Source organism: Canis lupus, chromosome 29, assembly GCF_048164855.1.
Source record: "Canis lupus baileyi chromosome 29, mCanLup2.hap1, whole genome shotgun sequence".
Taxonomy (NCBI): Eukaryota; Metazoa; Chordata; class Mammalia; order Carnivora; family Canidae; genus Canis; species Canis lupus.
The window spans coordinates 34,135,481-34,156,208 of NC_132866.1; the positions used below are offsets into that span (position 1 = coordinate 34,135,481).

The window sequence follows — 20,728 nt, forward strand, 5'->3', positions numbered from 1 at the left end:
CTCCCGAGGAGCGGACAACGGCGGCAGCCCGAGGTCCCGGGACGATGCGAGCTTTACCGGAGGGTGGGCCCCACGCAGGCTGTGTCGGTGCTCTCAATCTCCTGCAGGATCCGTTCATGCTCGGGGACGGTGCCCAGACCCTCGCTATTCTCCGCCATCTTGGCTGGAAGCTGAGGAGCCGGTGAGGCGCGGCGCCGCGCGGACGGCGGGGACGAGCAGCCTGCGGCGCGCGCGCAAGGGGGCGGGGAAGGGGGCGTGGCGAGCGGGAAGACGGCGCGGGGGCGCGCAGAGGGGGAGGGAGGCGGCGCACGCGCACGCGCACGCACACGCACACGCACACGCGCACGCGGCCGGGCCCGGGGCTCAGCTCCCGCACCTGTCGGAGCGTGTGGTGCTGCCGGCAGGGGCCGGGAGAGAAGACGCCTCGCCCTCCGCTCTCCCCCGCCACTCGCCCCTAGTTGCTACCTAGTGACTGGCCCGGCTTTCCCGTATATTCTTCTTGCAGTCTCTGCCCCAGGCCCTCTGCTAACGCGCTCGATATACCTTAGTAATGAGGCGGTGAAAATGAAACCATCCCCCTTGATCTGTATTCAAAGCTGCGGGAACGTTAACAAGGAAACCCGATGTACTCTGGGAGATGAGGAGTCGGTGAAAAGGAAATGTGCACTCCAAAAAATCAAAATTGTGTGTGGGAGGATTTTTTTTTAGGAATGCACCGAGAAGATCCCAGCTGACGACCGTGACTACTGCTCCGGTGCCTTCGTGCAGGAAGTTCACAGCGGCCAGTCACCTTGGAAATAAGCCATAAGCATCCGGAAAATTAAATGATGCAAATCTACTACACTTGATGGCAAAGATACAAGAGAGGTCCAGAGCAACGTGTGACTTCATGCCTTAGTCCTTGAAACCCTTGAACCCCAGTGCCTTCCAGGGGCTGTAGCTGGGATGGGGAGGAGTGGAAGCCCTCGAGAGCGGCAGGCATCACAAAGATGGGGAAGTGGCGCGTGGCTTCCGCAAAGTACTAGCGTAGAAGCGTCCTGTTTAATGACCTGTTGTGGGACGCTGGGTAAACCAGTTTGTCGTGGCCAAAGTAGCCACTGAGGAAGATAATCAGGGAGTGCAAACCTAACGCTGAGGGACAACTGTTTTCTGATCCCCATTAACCCAAGGTTCCGAACTCTCCTTTGAGTGAGCCAAGCTCTTTCCTATCCAGCTGTGTAACTCACCCCCTTCAGTGAGCTTTTACTAGAAGTTTACCTCCATCCTCCTCCCTACAAAAATCCTAGGCGGCGGTATTGCATGAGCTCTAGGGACAGGTATCCTCAATTTAATTCCCCTGCTCCTTTGCTTCACAGCTGAGTGACACTGAGCAAGAACCTAGTATCTTTTTCAGTCTCCCCGTCTGTACATGACCACATTTGTAATGTCTACCTCATATCCCTATCTCATATTATATTAGTTTCCTATTGCTGCTGTAACAAATTACCACAAACTTACTACCTTGAAACATTCACATCTATTATCTTCTATCTTAAGGTCTTAACCTTAATAACATCTGCAACATCCCTTTTGTCATGTATGACATATTTACATGTTTCAGGGATTAAGACACAGACCTCTTTAGGGAGCCATTATTCTGCCTGCCACATAGAGTAAAGGCCCAATAAACATTACAAACATATTTAAATGCCCTCCTTTCCATTAATCTGAAATTCCTGACCTCCCTGGAAAATTCAACTCAAATATATCTCCTTCATTAAGAGTCCCCTATCTAATCATGACCTTCTCTACTAACTCTAGATTCAATTTAGCACATTTGTCCACTCCACTACCAACTGTTTTAATAGTGTGTACTTGTTTTGATTAGTTCCTTTTCATACATCTGTGAGTTTTGTTTGTTTTTGTACACTTGGACCCCAGGGAATCAAAATGCAACTGACCTTAGTACATACTGGCTTCGGGGGTTAAGGAAGCTCTGCTACATCCAACTGCCCATTCTACCAAGAAACCTCATCAACAAGCATGTTTCCATTGTCTCAATGGTGAAGAAGAATCCAGATCTTCCCTGGGAAATCCCACTTTTTCAAGCTGCAAAAATATGCAAAGACAAAAAAAAACAAAAACAAAAACAAAAACCCTCTTCCCAACAATGCCACCAGCATTGTCACAGTATGTTAAAGACCTTAAGTTGAGAGATGACACTTTTTTTTTTTTAATTTTGTGGTTTCCTATAGTTCCCCCATGGAGTTCTGCATGTGGCTGAAAGCTGGAAGGATTTTAAAACTAGACAATGCTGAAGCTCTGAAGCCATTGGAAAGAATTCAGGATTAGTTACAAAGTAGCATCCCAAACAGGTCTAAGCATAAGGTAGGAGTTTGATTAATCTGTTATTGGTAACAATTTGGAATTAGAACAATATCAAATTTTAAAAAGTTAGTTTTTTTTAAACTTGCCCTTTACATATTGACATCAAATGTAACATTTTATATGGTTGTATTCAGTTGCCTTAATAGAAATCTGTACTAATAACAATGTATACCTCAAATTCCATGATGCCCACTTTTATCAAGGGCTTCAATGCAAGAAACAACATTTATGGATTTTTGTTTTCAAATGGTTGAATTTTATCCTTGAATCAAGCCAGAGCCCAATACCTGGACCCCATTGTTTGAGCCCTTCAAGCCATTATTTCTAGAGTAGTAAGAAAAGGAATATTTTTCTTAGCTGGCTGCATCTACAAGGATCGAGGCACCTGGTAACTGACTTGTGGGTACAGCTGTTGAGAGAAGAAAATAAACCTTTTGAAAATCAAACCTGAAATCAAAACATATGAAATGAAGATAAATTTTTGTATCTTCTTACAAAGAGAATAGGAAGCCAGTTTTCTCTGCAGGAAATGGCAGACTATTTTAGCTCGATTGATGTGTGTGGCCAGAATTCATTATTCTGAAGAGTAAAGCAAGGTGAAGAGAACAGGGCAAGGGGTACAGGCCACCTTCTTATTTAACAACTGTTTGCTGGTGGAATATTCCCAAGCACTCATTACCGAAGACCTTTTCCTCATGGACCCAAACCCAGCCCCTATTCTAGGAAGCCAGCCCTCCTTTGGCACTCCAGGCCTATTTCAACACCTGCCCATAGAGATTACTTCAACATACGCATCAGTATCTTCCCCTCAATTCAAGTCAAGACAGAAGGAAGTCCATATACTACTTCTCCTTCTGAAACAGCTTTTGCTGGTTCCGTTTGTGACTTCTGACAGTTCCATTGGCACCTGAAGTTTTTTTTTTGCTAAGAATTTAAAGCTAAACATTCTAAATAACTATATAAATTTTAATTTTGGAAAGAGATATAACAAATACATAAATGTGCAAAAAGGAGCCTATTCTAAGTGGTACATTTCTAAAATATAAGGAATTTCAGCTATAGAACAAAATAAAAACCATAATAGCTATATATTAAGCACTATTTGCTAAGCCCTTTATACTATCTAATTTAATCTTTAACTTAACCAGTAATTTAACTGGGAATGTAATTAGTACTAATTTTTCTGAAATCTAATTTAATCCTATGGGGTATTTTCACTATCTCCAGTTTAATATGAGGAAACAGACTTACAGAAATTAAGTCACTTGTCCAAGGCCACACAGCTAGTGAATTGAAGAAAATGGAGCTATTAACCAGTTCCTGTTTCTATCATTAATGAAAGTCAGCCAATAATCATGTTCCAATGTTGTTTTACCCATGGAATAGATGATTTAACCAGTCTGGTCTATGGAGACTGGAGGGTAGTGGGGCACACACAGGCAGATTACACATGCACATTGGGTCATTTTTGGGTCAGTAGATAACTGACTTCCAGAGATTCACTCAAAACCTCACTTCAGGACTCCTGGGAGAAGAAAGGTAAACCAGGAAGACTGGCAGGACAGGAGATGCATTGTGTGTCCAGTAGGAAACTAACCACCAAAGTAAGGATTTAACCTGTAAATAAACTCTTAATCATTAATGACTTCTACTTTAAGCCACTTGTCTGCAGACTCATAATCAGTCTTGGTAAAACCCCTCCCTGAGAAGGAGGCTATAGAATGCAGCTGCCCTGGTCTGGCATTTAACTACTTGGATTCAAATTGCAACTCATCTTTTACTAGATGTCGGGCCTCCAGAGAGCTAGTTAACTTATCTAAGCCCCAGTTTCTTCAAGTGTGAATTAGAGAACGTAACAGCTCCTAGGTCACCAAGTTGTGTGGCGATTAAAGGAGATAATATTTGCATAATGTCTAGCCGAGAGCTCAATCAACATTAGCATTAGAGACCAGGACTATCAGACATTTATTTTTAAACCAAGAAGCCCAGAATTCAGCTTCCTTTTTGATAAAATACAAATAAAAAAAGACACAGTAATGTCCTTTTTTTCTAATCATTAACAAAGTATCCTACTTTTATGTCAAGATTTTCTGAACCTGAACTTCATTTTTTTAAATGCTTGGTAGATGGAAATTGCCTGAAATTTATTTCCTGTTGTAGAAGAGGAAAAGGGACCATGTCCTTGGGTTAGACTCTTGGTTCCAGATCCACTTAAGTGACCTCTCCAGATCTCAGAGAAGTCAAGTGCCTCTTTGTTGTCCTTGGAGGCAGTGCTCATCCTTTGAGGCACATACTGTGGTGGTAAACAAATCATTTGAGTCTCCACTTCCAGGCACAGGGACAATATCTGTTTTGTTGGCTCTCCAGCTCAGTTAATAGTTTTAACTGAACAATCCACATACAGATACTTCTGATGTTAAGCTTGATGTTGTGAAACCACGTTTCATAAGGTAGGGCACATCTCTACAGAATGACTCTCCTCCCCACACTTGGGAACCCTAGAGCTGTCTTCCTGATCTTCATCTTCTCAAGAACTTGGCTAATATCATTCAGATATTTCCTAAGGAGTTTAAAAGCCCTCATTATATAGCTGTAGAACTGTATCAACATGTAAAGGAGAGGCTATCTTTATACATTGGCTTTAATATCTAACCTTCCCGGTGCCTTTTAGCCCCTCTCTGGAGCCGGCTTGATAATGGCCATCCTTCACCTTCTGCCGTGTTGGTGCAATGACCTCAAGTGGCCACACTCAGTAAGTGCATGAGAATTATGAACCAAGCCCAGCCAGGTCTCCGAGAATTCCTGCTGCAAAAACCATGTCCAGGAATCTGATGTTCCATAAAGATCTGGACCCTGTGGTGGAGAACAATAGAAGGAAATTTGAAGTTGGAGCCAAATAAAGTCAGTTTTTCTGAAATATGGGCCAGTCTTTAGAGAAATTCAAAAGTAATTAGCCCCATGTTCTGTTCATTCAACAACTGTTTTTACTGAATGCTTGCTGTGTGTCAGGCTCTGTGCTAAGCTCTTAGAGCTGGTTCATCAGTATGTGACCTATGCGGTTGCTTGTGGCTTAATGCTATGCCATCTCCATCTTGTAATTTTTAATAATTTCTAAACAAAGGGGCCTGCATTTTCATTTTGTATTGGATCTGATAACTGGTGTTGTTAGTCTTACCCTCAGAACAATGTCCTAAAAGGTCCATTGGCTCACTCATCCCAAAGCTAAACATTTTCAAGTCTGTCAAGCAATTGAAGAGCAATATTTTCTCTGAATTTCATTCTAGCTTTTCCTTCCTCTTCCCTCTCACGTCTAGCTTATAACATCAATTGTTTTCTTCTCTTTTTTCTCCTCATTGCTGGTGTTTCTCTTCATCCTTATTGTACTCTCTATTCCTCACTCCTGTCCCACTTAGCTTCCCTTTAGTCCTTTTGCCCTTTCTCCCCTCCTCCTCTCATCCTATTTTTCTTCTCTCAGCAAAATGGTTTTAGAAATGTAACTAGTGTAGGGGCGACTGGGTGCTGAGGTTGAGTGTCTGCCTTTGGCTCAGGTTGTGATCCTGGGGTCCTGGGATTGAGTCTTGCATTGGGCTCCCCATGGGGAGCCTGCTCCTCCCTCTGCCTGTGTCTCTGCCTCTCTCTGTGTGTCTCTCATGAATAAATAAATAAAATCTTTTAAAAAAAGAAACATGACTAGTGTAATGTAATTAAATAATAATAATACAATAGCTGACATTTACATTCTGGCCACTCTCTGCAAAACAGCATCCCAGGACCTCTCTAGCCCTCACCCTGTTCTGTTATTCATCATAGCACTTAATATCAGTTTTTTTTATATATATAAAACTATTGACCACTGTTGACCAGTATTTACAATAAAGTAAACAACATACTCAGATAACATTCTGACTCCCAAATTATTGTTTTCCCCAGTTTCTGCTGAATGAGTGACTCAAATAGTGAGAATATTGAGCCTGCACATAAGGAATGAGTTGGGGTAAAGAAAAAAACATGCAGGTCAAGAATTTAGATTACAGAAGTTTGTTCACCCATTTATTCCAGCAGGTCCTAAATTGCCAAAATCAGTAACTATCTGATTATGATTAGGTTTCCATGAACAAAGTCTTAGATATTCCATGAATCATGACCTTTTGGTCAATACAGCACAGGGATTTATTTCAACTTCCTGAAAAGGAATGGTTCTGAGCACCTGGGTGTCTCAGTCAGTTAAGCATCCAACTCTTGATTTCAGCTCAGTCCATGATTTCAGGATTGTGAGATCAAGCCCCATATTGGGCTCCACACTCAGTGGAGAGTCTGCTTCTCCCTCTGCCCCCCCCCCCCCCCAGCTTGTGCTCTCTTTTTTTCTCTCTCTCTTTCAGATAAATAAATTTTTTTTAAAAGGAATGGTTCACTATAAGGAACCTTTAATTGTCCATTTAAATAGGTGTGGTTACCTAACTAAAACACACCAGGACTTCTCTAGTTTTCTCATTTGGGTGGGGAGGTTGTTGGCAGTGATAATATTTCCTTCCAGGGATCTTGCTGATAAACTTGCATTTATATGATTGTAGATATGGATATGGATTCTGATATGGCTGCTTTTAAATTGTCCAATTTAAATTGTTTACATTATATTAAATTGTCCAATTATTTACAAAATTTGAAAGGTTAAGGCTTCAGGAAAAAATTCAGTTTAACTTTAAGTGATTTATTTCTTAAGTTGCTGAAAATGATGGCATCCCAGAAACAGAGATCTATCCATGGTTATAAAATGCTGTTTTTGTTTTAGTGAATGTTAAGAAAGAAAAGAAAAAAGAAAAAAAAGAAAACCATTTACATATGTATTTCAAGTATACATACACACACACACCAAATAAACAAAAAACCTATAATAGTCCTCAGGCATATAGAATTTTTTTTAAAGATTCTATTTATTTATTTATTATGAAAGACACAGAGAGAGAGGCAGAGACACAGACAGGGAGAAGCAGGCTCCATGCAGGGAGCTCGATGTGGGACTCGATCACGGGACTCCAGGATCACGCCCTGGGCCAGAAGCCACCCAGGCGTCCCAGGCATATAGGATTTAAACACAAATTCTGATTGAGTAACGACTATGAAGATTACCCCCAACATTTATTCATTTATTTTTTTATTAAAGATTTATTTATTTGAGAGAGAGAGAGCGAGCACAGAGGGAGAGAGAGAGAAGCAGACTCCCCACTGAGCAGGGAGCCCAGTATGGGTCTCAATCCCAGGACCCTGAGACCATGACCTGAGGCAAAAGCAAATGCTTAACCGACTGAACCACCCAGGCACCCCTTCATTTCTTTTAATTTAATTTATTTATTTGAGGGAGAGAGAGAGAACACAAGCAGGAGGAAGGACGAGGGAGAAGGGGAAGCAGACTCCCTGCTGAGTGCAGAGCCTGCCACAGGGCTAGATCCCAGGACCCTGAGATCATGTTCTGAGCCAAAGTCAGATGCCTAACTGACTAAGCCACCCAGGTACCCTTTCCCCAACATTTAGAAAAGGTGTTCTCTAATGCAGGGGAATCATATACCATAGTCTGAAATATTCTTTTCTAATAAAGGAAGCAATTACAGAAGGCTTTTATTTGTTCAAAGTAACCAGGCTATAGATGCAAAGATCCCCAACAACTCCCCTAATACCACTTCAAAACAAACATATTAAACTTGATTTTCAAAACCCAGATTGTGTGTGTGTGTAAAATATATAAAGCAATGCAAGAAATTATTGAGCTTCATCCTCTGGACAAGAATGCAAGTTAGTCTCTTTTCATAAAAAGCAATTACAGGGGCACCTGGGTAGCTCAGTCAGTTTTGATGCAGGTCATGATCTCATGGGTAATGGGATTAAGCCCCACATTGGGCTCCATGCTCAGCGTGGAGTCTGCTTCTCTCCTTCTCCCTCTCCCTCTGCCCCTCTGCTCTCTCTCTCTCTCTCTCTCAAAATGAATAAATGAATATTTTTAAAAAAAATTTTTTAAAGCAAACACAGTTGGGATGCCTGGGTTGCTCAGTCAGTTAAGAGTCTAACTCTTGATCTCACTTCAGGTTTTGATCTCAGGATCATAAGTTCAGGCCCTGTGTTGGGCTCTATCCTGCATATGAAGTCTACTTAAAAAAAAAAAATGTTTTTAAAGCAATTACAATTTGAGGATGCTTCCTATTTGCCTCTTTTGCCAGCACCGAGTCTACCTCATCTAAATCTTTCCATTTCATGAACAACTTGAATTCTCTGCTGCTGTCTATGGCCCCAATTATTCACTTAGGACCAAGACCTCTGGCAAAGCCTCTTGGTTCATCAGCAACATCTCTTTTCTTCTTTGATTTGCTATAATCAGATTCACTGTCAGGTACAGATAGTCTTTTTATACCACCTTTTTCTTTACCAGCTTTGAAGAATTAAGAAATGCTTCAATTAAATCTAGACAATCTGAATTTTCTTCAAATTGCCAAGTATTGTCAGCATCTGTGAACCCATTCCACTTCAGAAAATACTCTACCTTCCCATTCACTACACAGCAGTCCAGATTTTTCCAACACAAATTCCTCAGGCTCTGACTCTGCTTTTTGTTTTTTGTTTTTTTAAGATTTTTATTTATTTATTTGACACAGAGAGACAGAGCACATGGAGAAAGAGTGGCAGGCACAGGGAGAGGGAGAAGCAGACTCCACACTGAGCAGGAAGCCCTACTCAGGGCTCAATCCGAAGACCCCAAGACCTGAGCCAAAGGCAGTCACTTAACCAACTGAGCCACCCAGGCGCCCCAGACTCTGCCTCTTCTGCTTTTTTACTCTTTCCATTCTCCTTCTTTCCCTTTTTTTTCAGAGAGGGATGGGGGAGAGGTAGAGGGAGAAGAGAGAAAATCTTAAGCAGACTCCATGCCCAACATGCAGCCCAAAGAAAGGCTCAATCTCATGACCCTAAGATCATGACCTGAGCCAAAATTAAGAGTCAGATGTTTAACTGACTGAGCCACCAGGCGCCCCTTCTTTGACAGCCTTTGCAATGTAGTTTAATTGGAGGCTATTTTTTAGTGCAGGCTTGAAGTGCTATTATTCACGTCCTCCCAGCTGCTCTGGGTCTCCCATGTCCCGGCCGGGCATGCCTCAAGCTCCAGCCATATCTGAGGAGGAAGGGCCTGGGGAACTACAACAATAACACTTTTTAATTTGTTTATTCATAGCTCCCTTCACTAAAATACAAGCTCCCGGAATGCCTGGGTGGCTCAGCAGTTGAGCATCTGCCTTTGTCTCAGGGCCTGATCCCAGGGTCCCCGGATCAAGTCCCACATTGGGCTTCCTACATGGAGCCTGCTTCTCCCTCTGTCTATGTCTCTGCCTCTTTCTGTGTCTCTCATGAGTAAATACATAAGATCTTTTTAAAAATAAAATAAAATAAAATAAAATAAAATAAATAAAAATACAAGCTCCCTGTGAGCAGAGACTGTCCGGGTCTTCATCTTGCTCTATCCACAGCAAAACCATTGACCATCCTAGATTACTACTGACCACACCATAGGCACTCTATAAACATTTATTTACTGAATGAACAAATGAGTAAATGAGCATTGACTATGTATAAGGCATTACATTAAATATATTTCATACCTAATTCATGTAATCCTTTAAGTAGCTCGGTTAGTAATGAAAGATGCAAAATTTGAACCTACATCCTTCTGGCTCCAGAGTCTATTAATTTAACCGGTATATCAACAAAACTGTCTCCCTGGTTGAAATACTTGGTTCCCAGATATAAAAATGGGTTGGGTTTTTTTTTAGCTTTTCTTTCTTTATTTTTTTTTAAGATTTTATTTATTTATTCATGAGAGACAGAGACAGAGAGAGAGAGAGAGAGAGACGGGTAGAGGGAGAAGCAGACTCTCTTCAGGGAGCCCAACGTGAGACTCGATCCCGGGTCTCCAAGATCACACCCTGGGCTGAAGGCGGCACTAAACCGCTGAGCCACCCGGGCTGCCCCCTTTTTAGATTTTCTTTTGTGTTACACTGAAGATCAAATAGTGAATGCTATGATTTAAATAATCAGAAGTTTAGCAACTACACAGCCCACTATCACTGGGGACTCCAGGCTTTCCTGAGGTTCTGCTGACAGGTAGACCTTGGTCATGGTTAGGCCCACATTTATTTCTGGATGATTTCTCTGGACTCTATATATCCACAACATGTAGCACACTACATCATTCTCATCAGAGATTAAATAAGGTAATGATATTACATTAGTATAAAATATAAGCATTAGTAAATATGGTTTTGAAAAAGGGATACCTCTCTCTCCTAAATATTATACAACCAAAATAAAATTTACATTACTCAATATTTCCCACTAACTCAGAATTTCAAGATGTTGTGAGTGCTTGTTTATTTCAACACTCTATATATTTATTAAATTATACTGAAATATATACCCCAGATTTGTAATTAGACATAATAATAATAGCTAATTTTTATTGAGCATTTACAAAGTGTTAGGCAGACATTGTGCTAAGCACTTTGCATATACTAACCATTTGAGATGGGTTGTATTATAATCTCTATTTTAGGGGTGCCTGGGTGGCTAAGTTGGTTAAATGTTTGCCTTTAGCTCAGGTCATAATCTCAGGGTCCTGGGATGCACCGCCCCCCCCTCAGTTCTGCACTCAGTGGGGAGTCTGCTTCTCCCTCTCCCTTTGTCCCTCACCCTGCTCATTCTCTCTCTCTCTCTCTCTCTCTCTCTCTCTCTCAAATAAACGGATAAAATATTTTTTTTTAAAAAAAGTTCTTAATCCATATTTTATAGTTTCAGAAACTAAGGCCAAATTCAAACAACTAATAAAACTTGGAATTCATGTTAATTGACATACTTAATGGGTAAGATTTAATAGAAATCTTACATTTCTGAAGGTATATACAGCAAGAGCAAGAGCATTGTAAAATGTCTACAAGTGTTTACTATTCCTATTTTTTAGTATGTCATTCCAAGATTTCATTGTACATATAGTTTTTTTTTTTACATATAGTTTAGATTATTAGTTGGATTTTTTTAATGTTTTCTGTCCTTTCCTTAAAGCATGTTATCTTCATTCCTAAAAAACATTAAAGTCAAAGAAATAAAAATATCCTGTTTGCTCTTAAACTGGTAAAACTTCATGGTCAGCTTTTGGAAAAGAGCCCAAGAGAGCCTGTGAATACAAGTGTAAAACAATTATGTTATCATAAAACAATTACAAAAATTTCTTCTGGTACGTCATCTTATACAATTCCCTTTTCCTCCTATTTTTCCCAGTGCTCTGTAAGGCCTTCTTTGGATATGTCCCCTTACTCTACTTCCCATTAACTTTGTAGTGCCCTCAACCTGCCCTTACCCACTCTTGGGTCAGTGATAGCAATAAAACATGCTGTAAGTTGTAAGCCCAAGTGGGTTGAGACATGGTGTGACTTCAGGGCCTGGTCTAAGAGGCTAACAACATACCTCAGGACCCCAAGACATCTAGATTGAGCCAGGACCCATGGAGTAGGGCAGGTAGAATGGGCAAGGCCTGGCAGCAAGAGGTTCTAGTGTGAACATGGTACATGTTATGAACACTGCTACTACCCTATCTTAAAGTCCGTAGCTGCCATCACTAATTTATCAGAATCATGTCAATGTGAGATTCAGGCAACCACTACCAATGCATTGGAATTGATCTGCTGCTTGAAACCTAGTGCCCATCCGTGGTAAAGAAAGTTGGTAAGGCTGAATAAGGCTGTCCTAGTACTTTCCTTTAGTGTGGCTCCAGACAGCCCCTAAGCCTACCAGGGACAACCATGTCCCCCCAGATGCAGGAGCTGCAAGGAGCTGGACATATCTGAGCCAAATGGAGGGACTGGAGTGAAAGTCAGAAAATCTAAAAAGAATGAAAAAATCCAGTGGAAATTAGCATATGGTAGTAACAAAAGGAAAACAGTTATGCCCAGGGCAAAAGGTTATGGCAGCAAAACTAATTCCAGATCCCATCTGCTGAAGAGTTGCATCTACCAACAATCTGAATGCCCAAAGCAAAGCCATACTAGGACATTACAGGTACTAGCAGTAGACTTTTCTTCACAATTCTCCCTTTTCTCTTAAACTCACTCACCATCTTCAAGGCTAATATCAAATTCTACTTTTCTACCCTGGAATCTCATTCCCAATTCCATGGTTATAGCGGCCTGTGATGTCTCTTTAATGGATATTTAAAATCATTGGCAACACAAATCATGGAAAACCATAGTAACTCACAGCTCTCCCCTAAAACTATTTCTCCTTTAAACTTAATACTACAGGCTGTGATCCCATTTCACACAAAGAATGAAAAGAAACACAGGACCTCAGGATCATCTGATTTTTGTCCACTTTTCCACCAAAAAAAAAAAAAAAGAAGAAGAAGAAGAAGAAGAAGGATGAGGAGGAGGAGGAGAAGGAGGAGGGCCAAAGGAGCAGACCCAAGGTCCCACTGGAGGAGTCAGGCAGGAAACAGGTTCCACTGTCTGGCAGAAGTTTGCTCTGGGAGCAGCCAAGTGTGAAGTGGGGAGGAGGGGGAGTACAAATGGCAGTGCGAAAGAGACCTCAGACTTTTGACAGTACGCAACAGCATGACTCCTCTGGGAGAGGAGTGGGGATGTGTGGGGTGAGTGCTAGGAAGCTTGCACCCTGTGAAGGAAGAGCTGCTGAGTGACTCTTAAATGATATAAGCAGAAACTATCTCTAAGTCCTGAGCCACTGAGCTCTTGGGAGTTCACCTTGTTAGAAAAGCAGACTCCAGAATGCCTGGGTGGCTCACTGGTTGAGGGCAGATGCCTTTGGCTCAGGTCGTGATCCCCCAGGGTCCTGGGATGGAGTCCTACATCAGGCTCCTTGCAGGAAGCCTGCTTCTCCCTTTGCCTATGTTTCTGCCTCTGTGTGTATGTGTGTTTCTCATGAATAAATAAATAAAATCTTTAAAAGAGAAAGAGAAGCAAACCCCACCTGGCTCTGATCAGAACCCTAACGTTGAGCAGGGCACCCCAGATTCCTGACCTGGAAAATGAGGTGGGCAGGGGAAGGGAAGGAAGAGACTTGATGATTTTATGACAGAAAATGTTTGCTGAAGGAAATGCCTTTTTTCAGAGACAAGGAAAGGTGAACAGTAAAAGTCTCTCAATTCCCAGGTACAGGGCTTTCCCTGAGAAGGTTTCTCTCCTGTTTGCCAGCTCTGTTCTCTCAATGTCCTACCCTTCTCTCACCGCCCACTCCAGGGCCTCCCAGCAGCTCCTGTGCAGCTCCAATGGCCAATCTGCATCCAACCCAATCCACTTTCCACCATCTTTTTTTTTTTTTTCCAATCTTTTGGTATCGGTTCAGACCCGATTTGTGACCCATACTTTTCACCATCTCTGCCTTTAGTGCTTGTAGCTATTCAAATACTTCCACCACCTCCTCTTCTTCCCTAAAATGATTACTTTCTCTTTCAACTGCCTTCTTTCTTTTGCTTCACATGGTCACCATTAGTTCAGAAGCTCATACAAGTCAGTTCAACAAATATCTAGCTCCTCTGTTGGTAGAATCTTCTGCAGAGGATACAAAGGTAAAAGAAAGAGAGATTTCTGCCCTCAGAAATCTTTGAGCCTGAAAATGGTTATCACACACATACACACACACACACACACACACACACACACACCAAGTAAATCAAAATAAATGTCCTGGATTCTTTGGGGGCTTCAAAGGATGGGCATTCATATGTGACTGGGGGATCAGGGGAGGCTTCATATAAGAAAGAGCATTTGAATCATGCCCTGCTTTGCAGGGCTAAGAGTGGATAAGAAGAAGAAGAAGAAGAAGAAGAAGAAGAAGAAGAAGAAGAAGAAGAAGAAGAAGAAGAAGAAACCATGAACACAGAAGGAAGAAAATCTCACGACACTATCAAATAGTAAACAGTCTAGTTCAGCCAAAATGGAAGTCCTGTCTTGATTTTCCAACCCTCATATTTGACCACATGAGCTAATGTGTTCTGTAAAAACGGTGGAACAGAATAGTTGAAACCGGAATATCAATAACATGCATAAGTATGTGCAGAAAGGCATCAAATGCCCGCCTAAGTCTTTATCTAATCAGTGATTAAAGCAAAAGCTTAGGAAAACTAATTTAATACTGTCCCAGATGAAGCTTTTTTAAGAGCTCTGAGTCTACCCTCCAAATAACATTGGGGTGGTTTAGCAGAAGCCTTTGGAAAAGAGTGACCTCACCCCTTGTTCAATAACCCAGAAATGAGGGTCCACTCTGGTGGTGAAAGAGCAACACCTGGAGAAAATATCTATGTTGTCTCCCCTCTTGAGGGTGACACTGGGAGAGTGCTGTGACAGCCAGATCTACACTGATTTTTTCTTTAGGAAGACTAAGTACAAGATGAGGAATATTTGCCCTAACTAAAGAAGGTAGGAAAGCTCCAAGATCCAAAGCAGGAAGTCAGGTCCAATAACAAGGAAGACTAGTCAGGAGTATTATTCCATGGACGGATGACATGTATAGGTGTCAACCAGGGTTGTGAGACCAGGGGAGAGGTGGAGAGAGCCAGGGATTGAAGGCCAAGAGCTCTGAAGCAGCAACAGCAGCAGAGGCCACAGTAACTAACACACATCGAGGTTCCCCTCACCCTTTTTCTTGTCCCCCTTTACACTTCTGATCTAACCATCAGGCAAATGCACAAGTTCTAGAAGGTTCTGGTACGGTATAAAGTTGGTTCCCTATGGAAAAAGTGATTGAGTTTCCCACTAGTAAAAAAGCTCTGGCTTCTTCCACCTATTAAATAGGGTAGAATTTACCTTCCCTTCTTCATGGAATATTCATGATGCTCAGATAAAAAAAAAAGTGTAAGGAAAAATTGAAATGAAGTTTTAATTATTTTACAACTGCACCTACATATTGATAATCCAAGAATCAACCAATAAATATCAATGCCTTCCCATGCTCCCAACTTTACTCAGATTTACACTGTAGCATATTTCAAAGCAACTTGGCGTGGGGTCCTTTCTGAGTATGAAGAGACAAAACCCCTCCTCAAAAAATCCTTTTATTTAATCAACAAATATTAGTCAACAAATATTTATTGTCGGTCACTATCAAATTCAGTGATTACCATTCCATTCCCACACTGATAGGTGTCAGTTACAGGCAGGCAGTCAGAAAGGATTACATTTTTAAAGCTGCCCTTTTAACAAAGATACGTGGTCTTTCATTTTAATCCTGTTCTTGAAATGTGCACATTAATCCACATATTACCAAGAAGTTATTTTTAAATGTTATGTGGAAATTAAAAAAAACAAAAAACAAAAAACAAAAAATCATATCCGGGAGATCACCATATACCCAAGTAGCAACCATGCAAATAAATGTTTTACTTTTTTTTTTTTTTTTAAACTCACATCTACCCAAATAGAAATTGGTTTCACTGATATGTCTAATGGTTCTCAATGTTTTTCACTAAGTGATATTTTAGAGAAAACCTTTGAAATCTTATGTAAATGAGATGGGATATCTATTTGGAGATGGCAAGAGACCCTTTTTGATCTCTTGAAAGTCATTTCTATTTTTTAAACCTTGTGGTGATGAATCAGGAAACAAATACAATGCAAACAAGAGTGGATTGTTTACTGTAATTTATCTAAAGATAAGAAAAGAGGTAGAGTTTAGGTATATACAGAATTGTAATTATTTTTTATTCTATTATAGAAAAAAATATAAGAAGTGAATAAGACTGCATTATCACCACAAAAGAAGAAACGCGTAAGAGGAGTCCTACCTTAAAGTAGCTTCAATGGGCAGCTCGAAAGACTGAATCTCAGCCAGGACATTCTCATAATTTTGATCTGGGTCTTCTTCCAACATTGCTTCACATGCCCCTGATTTTCCAGCTGTAGACATCAGATTTTGAGCACAGAACAGTTGTAATTCATAAAAGAAATAAGGTTTTTGTTCAATTATTATACACGTTCCCTGTTTACCCAGAGTAGCAGCAAAAACTGAGCTCAAAGTCTTACTTCATGCTATCAGAATCTTTGCTTCCAAGAATGTTGCACAGCTGTTGCTGTCCTGTCTCTACTTATAACATTTTACTTATTATTAACCTTGACACAGTTCAGAAAGTTCCTGCCTAATGTCAGCTATGTCTATTTATTTGTTTCTCAAAGATAGTCACTGCAAACTTGGGCAGGAATTAGAACCATTGCACTATAAAAATTTTAAATACAATTGACTTGTCAGGGTACATATGTTAATATTATTTATGCTAAATACATAATACAAGCCATTCCTACAGTTATACCCTTGCCCACAAACCCGAGCAGGTAGCTTAGCCAGAAAAAATGTAACATCTTACAGGATATGATTTTGAGGCCACTGGGCTCATTCTTTGGTTCCCCATCTCCTTCACTTCTCCACCCTCGTCACTGCTATGTGGTTGTTCATTCACAGAGCCATTCCTTCTTCTGTCCCCTGCTCAAATTCAAATGCTCCTGAAAGCAGTTAGCTTCTAATCCTTGTTAGTCACTTAGGCCTCACTGTGAAGGAGTTGGCCAAATCTTTACTACAGAAAAAGTTTTGATGGGGAGGGAGAAAACATGAAGATATCAGGGTATTGTGGGGGCTGGTTGCCACTGAGAGGAAGAAAGAATGCAGGAAATAAAGGCCCAAAGTATCAAGGGAAAATATGGCCCACAGCCAGCCCCAAGAAGGACTAAAAGAAACTAAATGGGCACATATTTCCCATCACCATTTGCATTAGATCTTCCTCAAGTCTGAGTTTAACCTCATGCTTTCTTGCCCACTACTAGAAAGTAGGTATTTAAAGGGAAGGCTAAGGGGTGCCTGGGTGCCTGGGTGGCTCAGTTAGTTAAGAATCTGCCTTCAGCTCAGGTCATGATCTCAGGGTCCTGGGATATAGCCCTGTGTCAGGCTCTCCTTCTCCCTCTCCCTTCCCTTCTCCCTGCTTATTCTCTCTCTCTCTCTCTCTCAAATTAATTAATTAATTAATTAATTAATTAATAAAATCTTTAAAAAATAAATAAAGGGATGGCTAGTGTTGACATTCTTCCATATGAACCTATTTTTTTAAGTTTTTATCAGATTTTTAAGTTTTGCTTTGTAAAAAAATTGTACTTCTCCTAAAGATGTAGTGCTCAATAACCAAAAGACTTATGTCATAAACTGCATCAGTTTTTCACCTCTCCCTGCATCCATACCCTCGCCAACACCTCACTTAGGGCATTGTGTTCCCCCTTGACCCACTACTTTGGGTTCAGCTTGTAACTTCAGCTGGCCAACCATATATGAGCTGAAAGGACAGCATGTGAGCTCTGAGCCTAGGCTTTGTGAGGCCTCCCATATATTTATTTGTCCTCATAGACCTCTGCCATCCCCTGGGAACACCTGCCCTGTCAGCTTGCTGGTCCAAGGACGATGAAAGATACATGAAGCAGGGTCATCATCCCTACTGACTCACAAAACTGCAGGGAGAGGCATATATTCCCATCCAGCTGCAGCAGCTTGAAGCAAAGCTGCCCACCCAAACCTGGGATAGGTCAACCATGCTCCACTGACCCAGACACATGAGCAATAACACAGGGTTGTTACTGAATAATGGGTTATGCAGCAATAGCAGATCAGTGTAGGATTCTTCACTCGAGTCCCACTGTTTGTCCACTGCATGATGCAACAGGAATATGCCTAACACCATTTCCCTCTGGAAGAAGTGATGATGTCCTCCTCCAAGACTCGACACCCAAGTGATTTTCTACCTTGGGTTAAAGTCATTTGTGTGGGAAAAAAAAGTCATTTATGTGGAAAGTTTTAAAATTCATCTACCAAATTATCAGATTATTTAAGAACAGAAGGTCCAGGCAGCCCCTGTGGAGCAGCAGTTCAGTGCCGCCTGCAGCCCGTGGTGTGATCCTGGAGACGCCGGATCAAGTCCGACGTTGGGCTCCCTGCATGGAGCCTGCTTCTCCCTCTGTCTGTGTCTCTGCCTCTCTCTCTCTGAATAAAACAAAAAACAAAACAGAAGGTCCATTTGATTCATATTTGTATTCCACATAACACGTAACACATTGCCCTATATACCATAGGTGCTCATGAAATGCTTATTGAATGAATGATAGCAAAAGCTACAAGCTAAGAGTTACCTCTGCCTTGTTAGGAAATGTTGATCCAAGTTATGCAAAAATCTCAGAGTTCCCTATTGAGTTTATCAGAATCTGAGAATATATTAATAAAAGTACAATGAGAAATCACTCTGGGGACTCCTGGGGGGCTCATTTGGTTAAGCGTCCTCTTGACTTCAGCTCAGGTTATGATCTCAGGGTTGTGAGATTGAGCCCCAAATCAGGCTCCGTGCTGGGTATGGAGTCTGCTTAAGATTCTCTCTCTCCCTCTCCCTCTGCCCCTCCCCCCCCCCCAAAAAAAGAAAGAAATTACTCTGGTCATAAGAGAATGTTGTTCACCACTATACTATGTTGTAGAGAATTCATAGGTAATGCCACGTACCCATGAACATATATCTGTGATGATCCATCCAGCCTCAAATATCACATACTAAAAAAAATTGATTCTAGCGGACGGGAGAATGGAGCTACTGGGTGATGTAATGAACACTGGGTGTTATATAGGACTGATGAATCACTGAACACTACCTCTGAAATTAATAATACCTTATATGTTAATTAATTGAATTTAAATAAAATTTCAAAATATTTTAAATAAAGTAAAATCCTAAAAAAATTGATTCTTCTCCCCACATACACCAAATTTTTATTTTTAAAACTTTTAAACTTACAGAAAATTTAAAGAAGAACACAGCAAACAGCCATATACCCTTCATGTGATTTACCAATTGTTAACATTTTGCCACGTTTTCTTTCTCTCTCTCTCTCTCTCTCTGTTTATTCAAGGGGATTTTATAATGTTGGCAAATGCTTTAACATATATTGTGAGAAAACTGTATTTCTTTAAATAGAGTATTTTTAGTGGTATACAGCACAACTTAATAAGTCACAATAATTTTGACTTATTGCTACTGCATGCCCCCATTCCTACTACACAGTGCTGTCACCCTCCTCCCCTGCAGCCAGCTCCCCCAGGAGATTCAAGGTCTTTCAACCTGGTTGCCTCTCTCTGCTCCTCAGCGCTCCCTACCCCTCCTCCACTCCCATCCCACTCTCTTCAGCTCCTCCCACTTGTGGGAAGTGAATTTTCCCTCTGCCTCTTACTTTCTTCTAAGCTGTGTAAGACACAGGCAACAACTTCCTGTTTCCACTGGCTAACCAGCATCTTCCTTTTATTCAAAACTTTCCTTGACTGCCATTTCCTGCCGGAAGTCCACACAGATTGAATGAACAGGAGACCATCTCCTCCCGAAAGTAACAGTTAAGAAAAACAACCTCCCCTATCCCATCGTGGTGACAACAAATTCACCAAATAAGGAAAAGAAAAGGAGGAAATGGAAACATTTTTAAACAGATATATTCCAAGATGCCCATAAAAGAGACTGGTGTGTGTGACTGGAATGTTCCCAATCTCCACCCTTAACTTCTCCTCCCAGCTGGGGCTCAAACTGTTTGGACTCCTTGCTAGGATCAAGCCTGACCACTGACAGGAGCAACTTCAGTGGCCTTAGGCCAATGATTCTTGTTCCTCCCCAGCCCCAAGGCAATGCCTGGAGACATTTTGGGTTTTTTCCTTTTTTTTTTTTTTTCTAGAGAGGGAGAGAGGTGAGGGGGTTGGAGGAGGGGCAGAGGGAGGGAGAGAGAGAGAGAAAGAGAGAGAGAATCTTAAGCAGGCTCCACACCCAGCACAGAGCCCAACACAGGGCTCAATCTCACCACCCTGAGATCTTGACCTGAGCCGAGATGAGGAGTCAGACGCTTAACCTACTGAGCCATCCAGGCGCCTCGGAGACATTTTTTAATGCCAGAACTGGAGGTGGGTAGTGGCCAAAGGTGCTGCTAATATAGTATACAGGACAGTCCCCACAACAAGGACTTTTCCATCCCAAAATGCTAATAGTGCTGAGGTTAGAAAATCCTGCCTTAAGTGGATCTTCAAGACATCATCAGGCTATGTGTTGTGTTGATAATGGCTCTGTTACTGAGGCGCCTGACTGCTTTTTTCTTCCTCTGAAACTGAATCTCTATCTTATTAGTCTGCTAGAAACCCTAGTCCCTCTAGAACTAGAAACCTTTAAAAAAAAAAAAAAAAAAAAGTTTACTATTCGAATAAAACTTTGTGAATAAAAATTTTGTAAATAAAAGCTGCCTTTTAATTTAATTTTATTTTTGAATGAAAAAAT

At 41.3% G+C, this 20,728-nt stretch overlaps 1 protein-coding gene across 12 annotated transcripts in view; it reads right to left on the reverse strand.

The window, feature by feature from the left end:
• EXOC6 (exocyst complex component 6) overlaps positions 1-16,784 on the reverse strand; it is a 223,381-nt gene extending 206,597 nt beyond the window's left edge. For 3 of the 12 annotated variants that reach the window (XM_072806092.1, XM_072806088.1, XM_072806098.1), the window contains exon 1: positions 58-237. In XM_072806092.1, the coding sequence (XP_072662193.1) occupies positions 58-158 (101 nt within the window). In that variant the 5' untranslated portion in view covers positions 159-237. The other 9 variants (XM_072806096.1, XM_072806100.1, XM_072806090.1 and 6 more) reach the window with 8 other exon arrangements.
• Between the last annotated feature and the right edge of the window lie 3,944 nt (positions 16,785-20,728).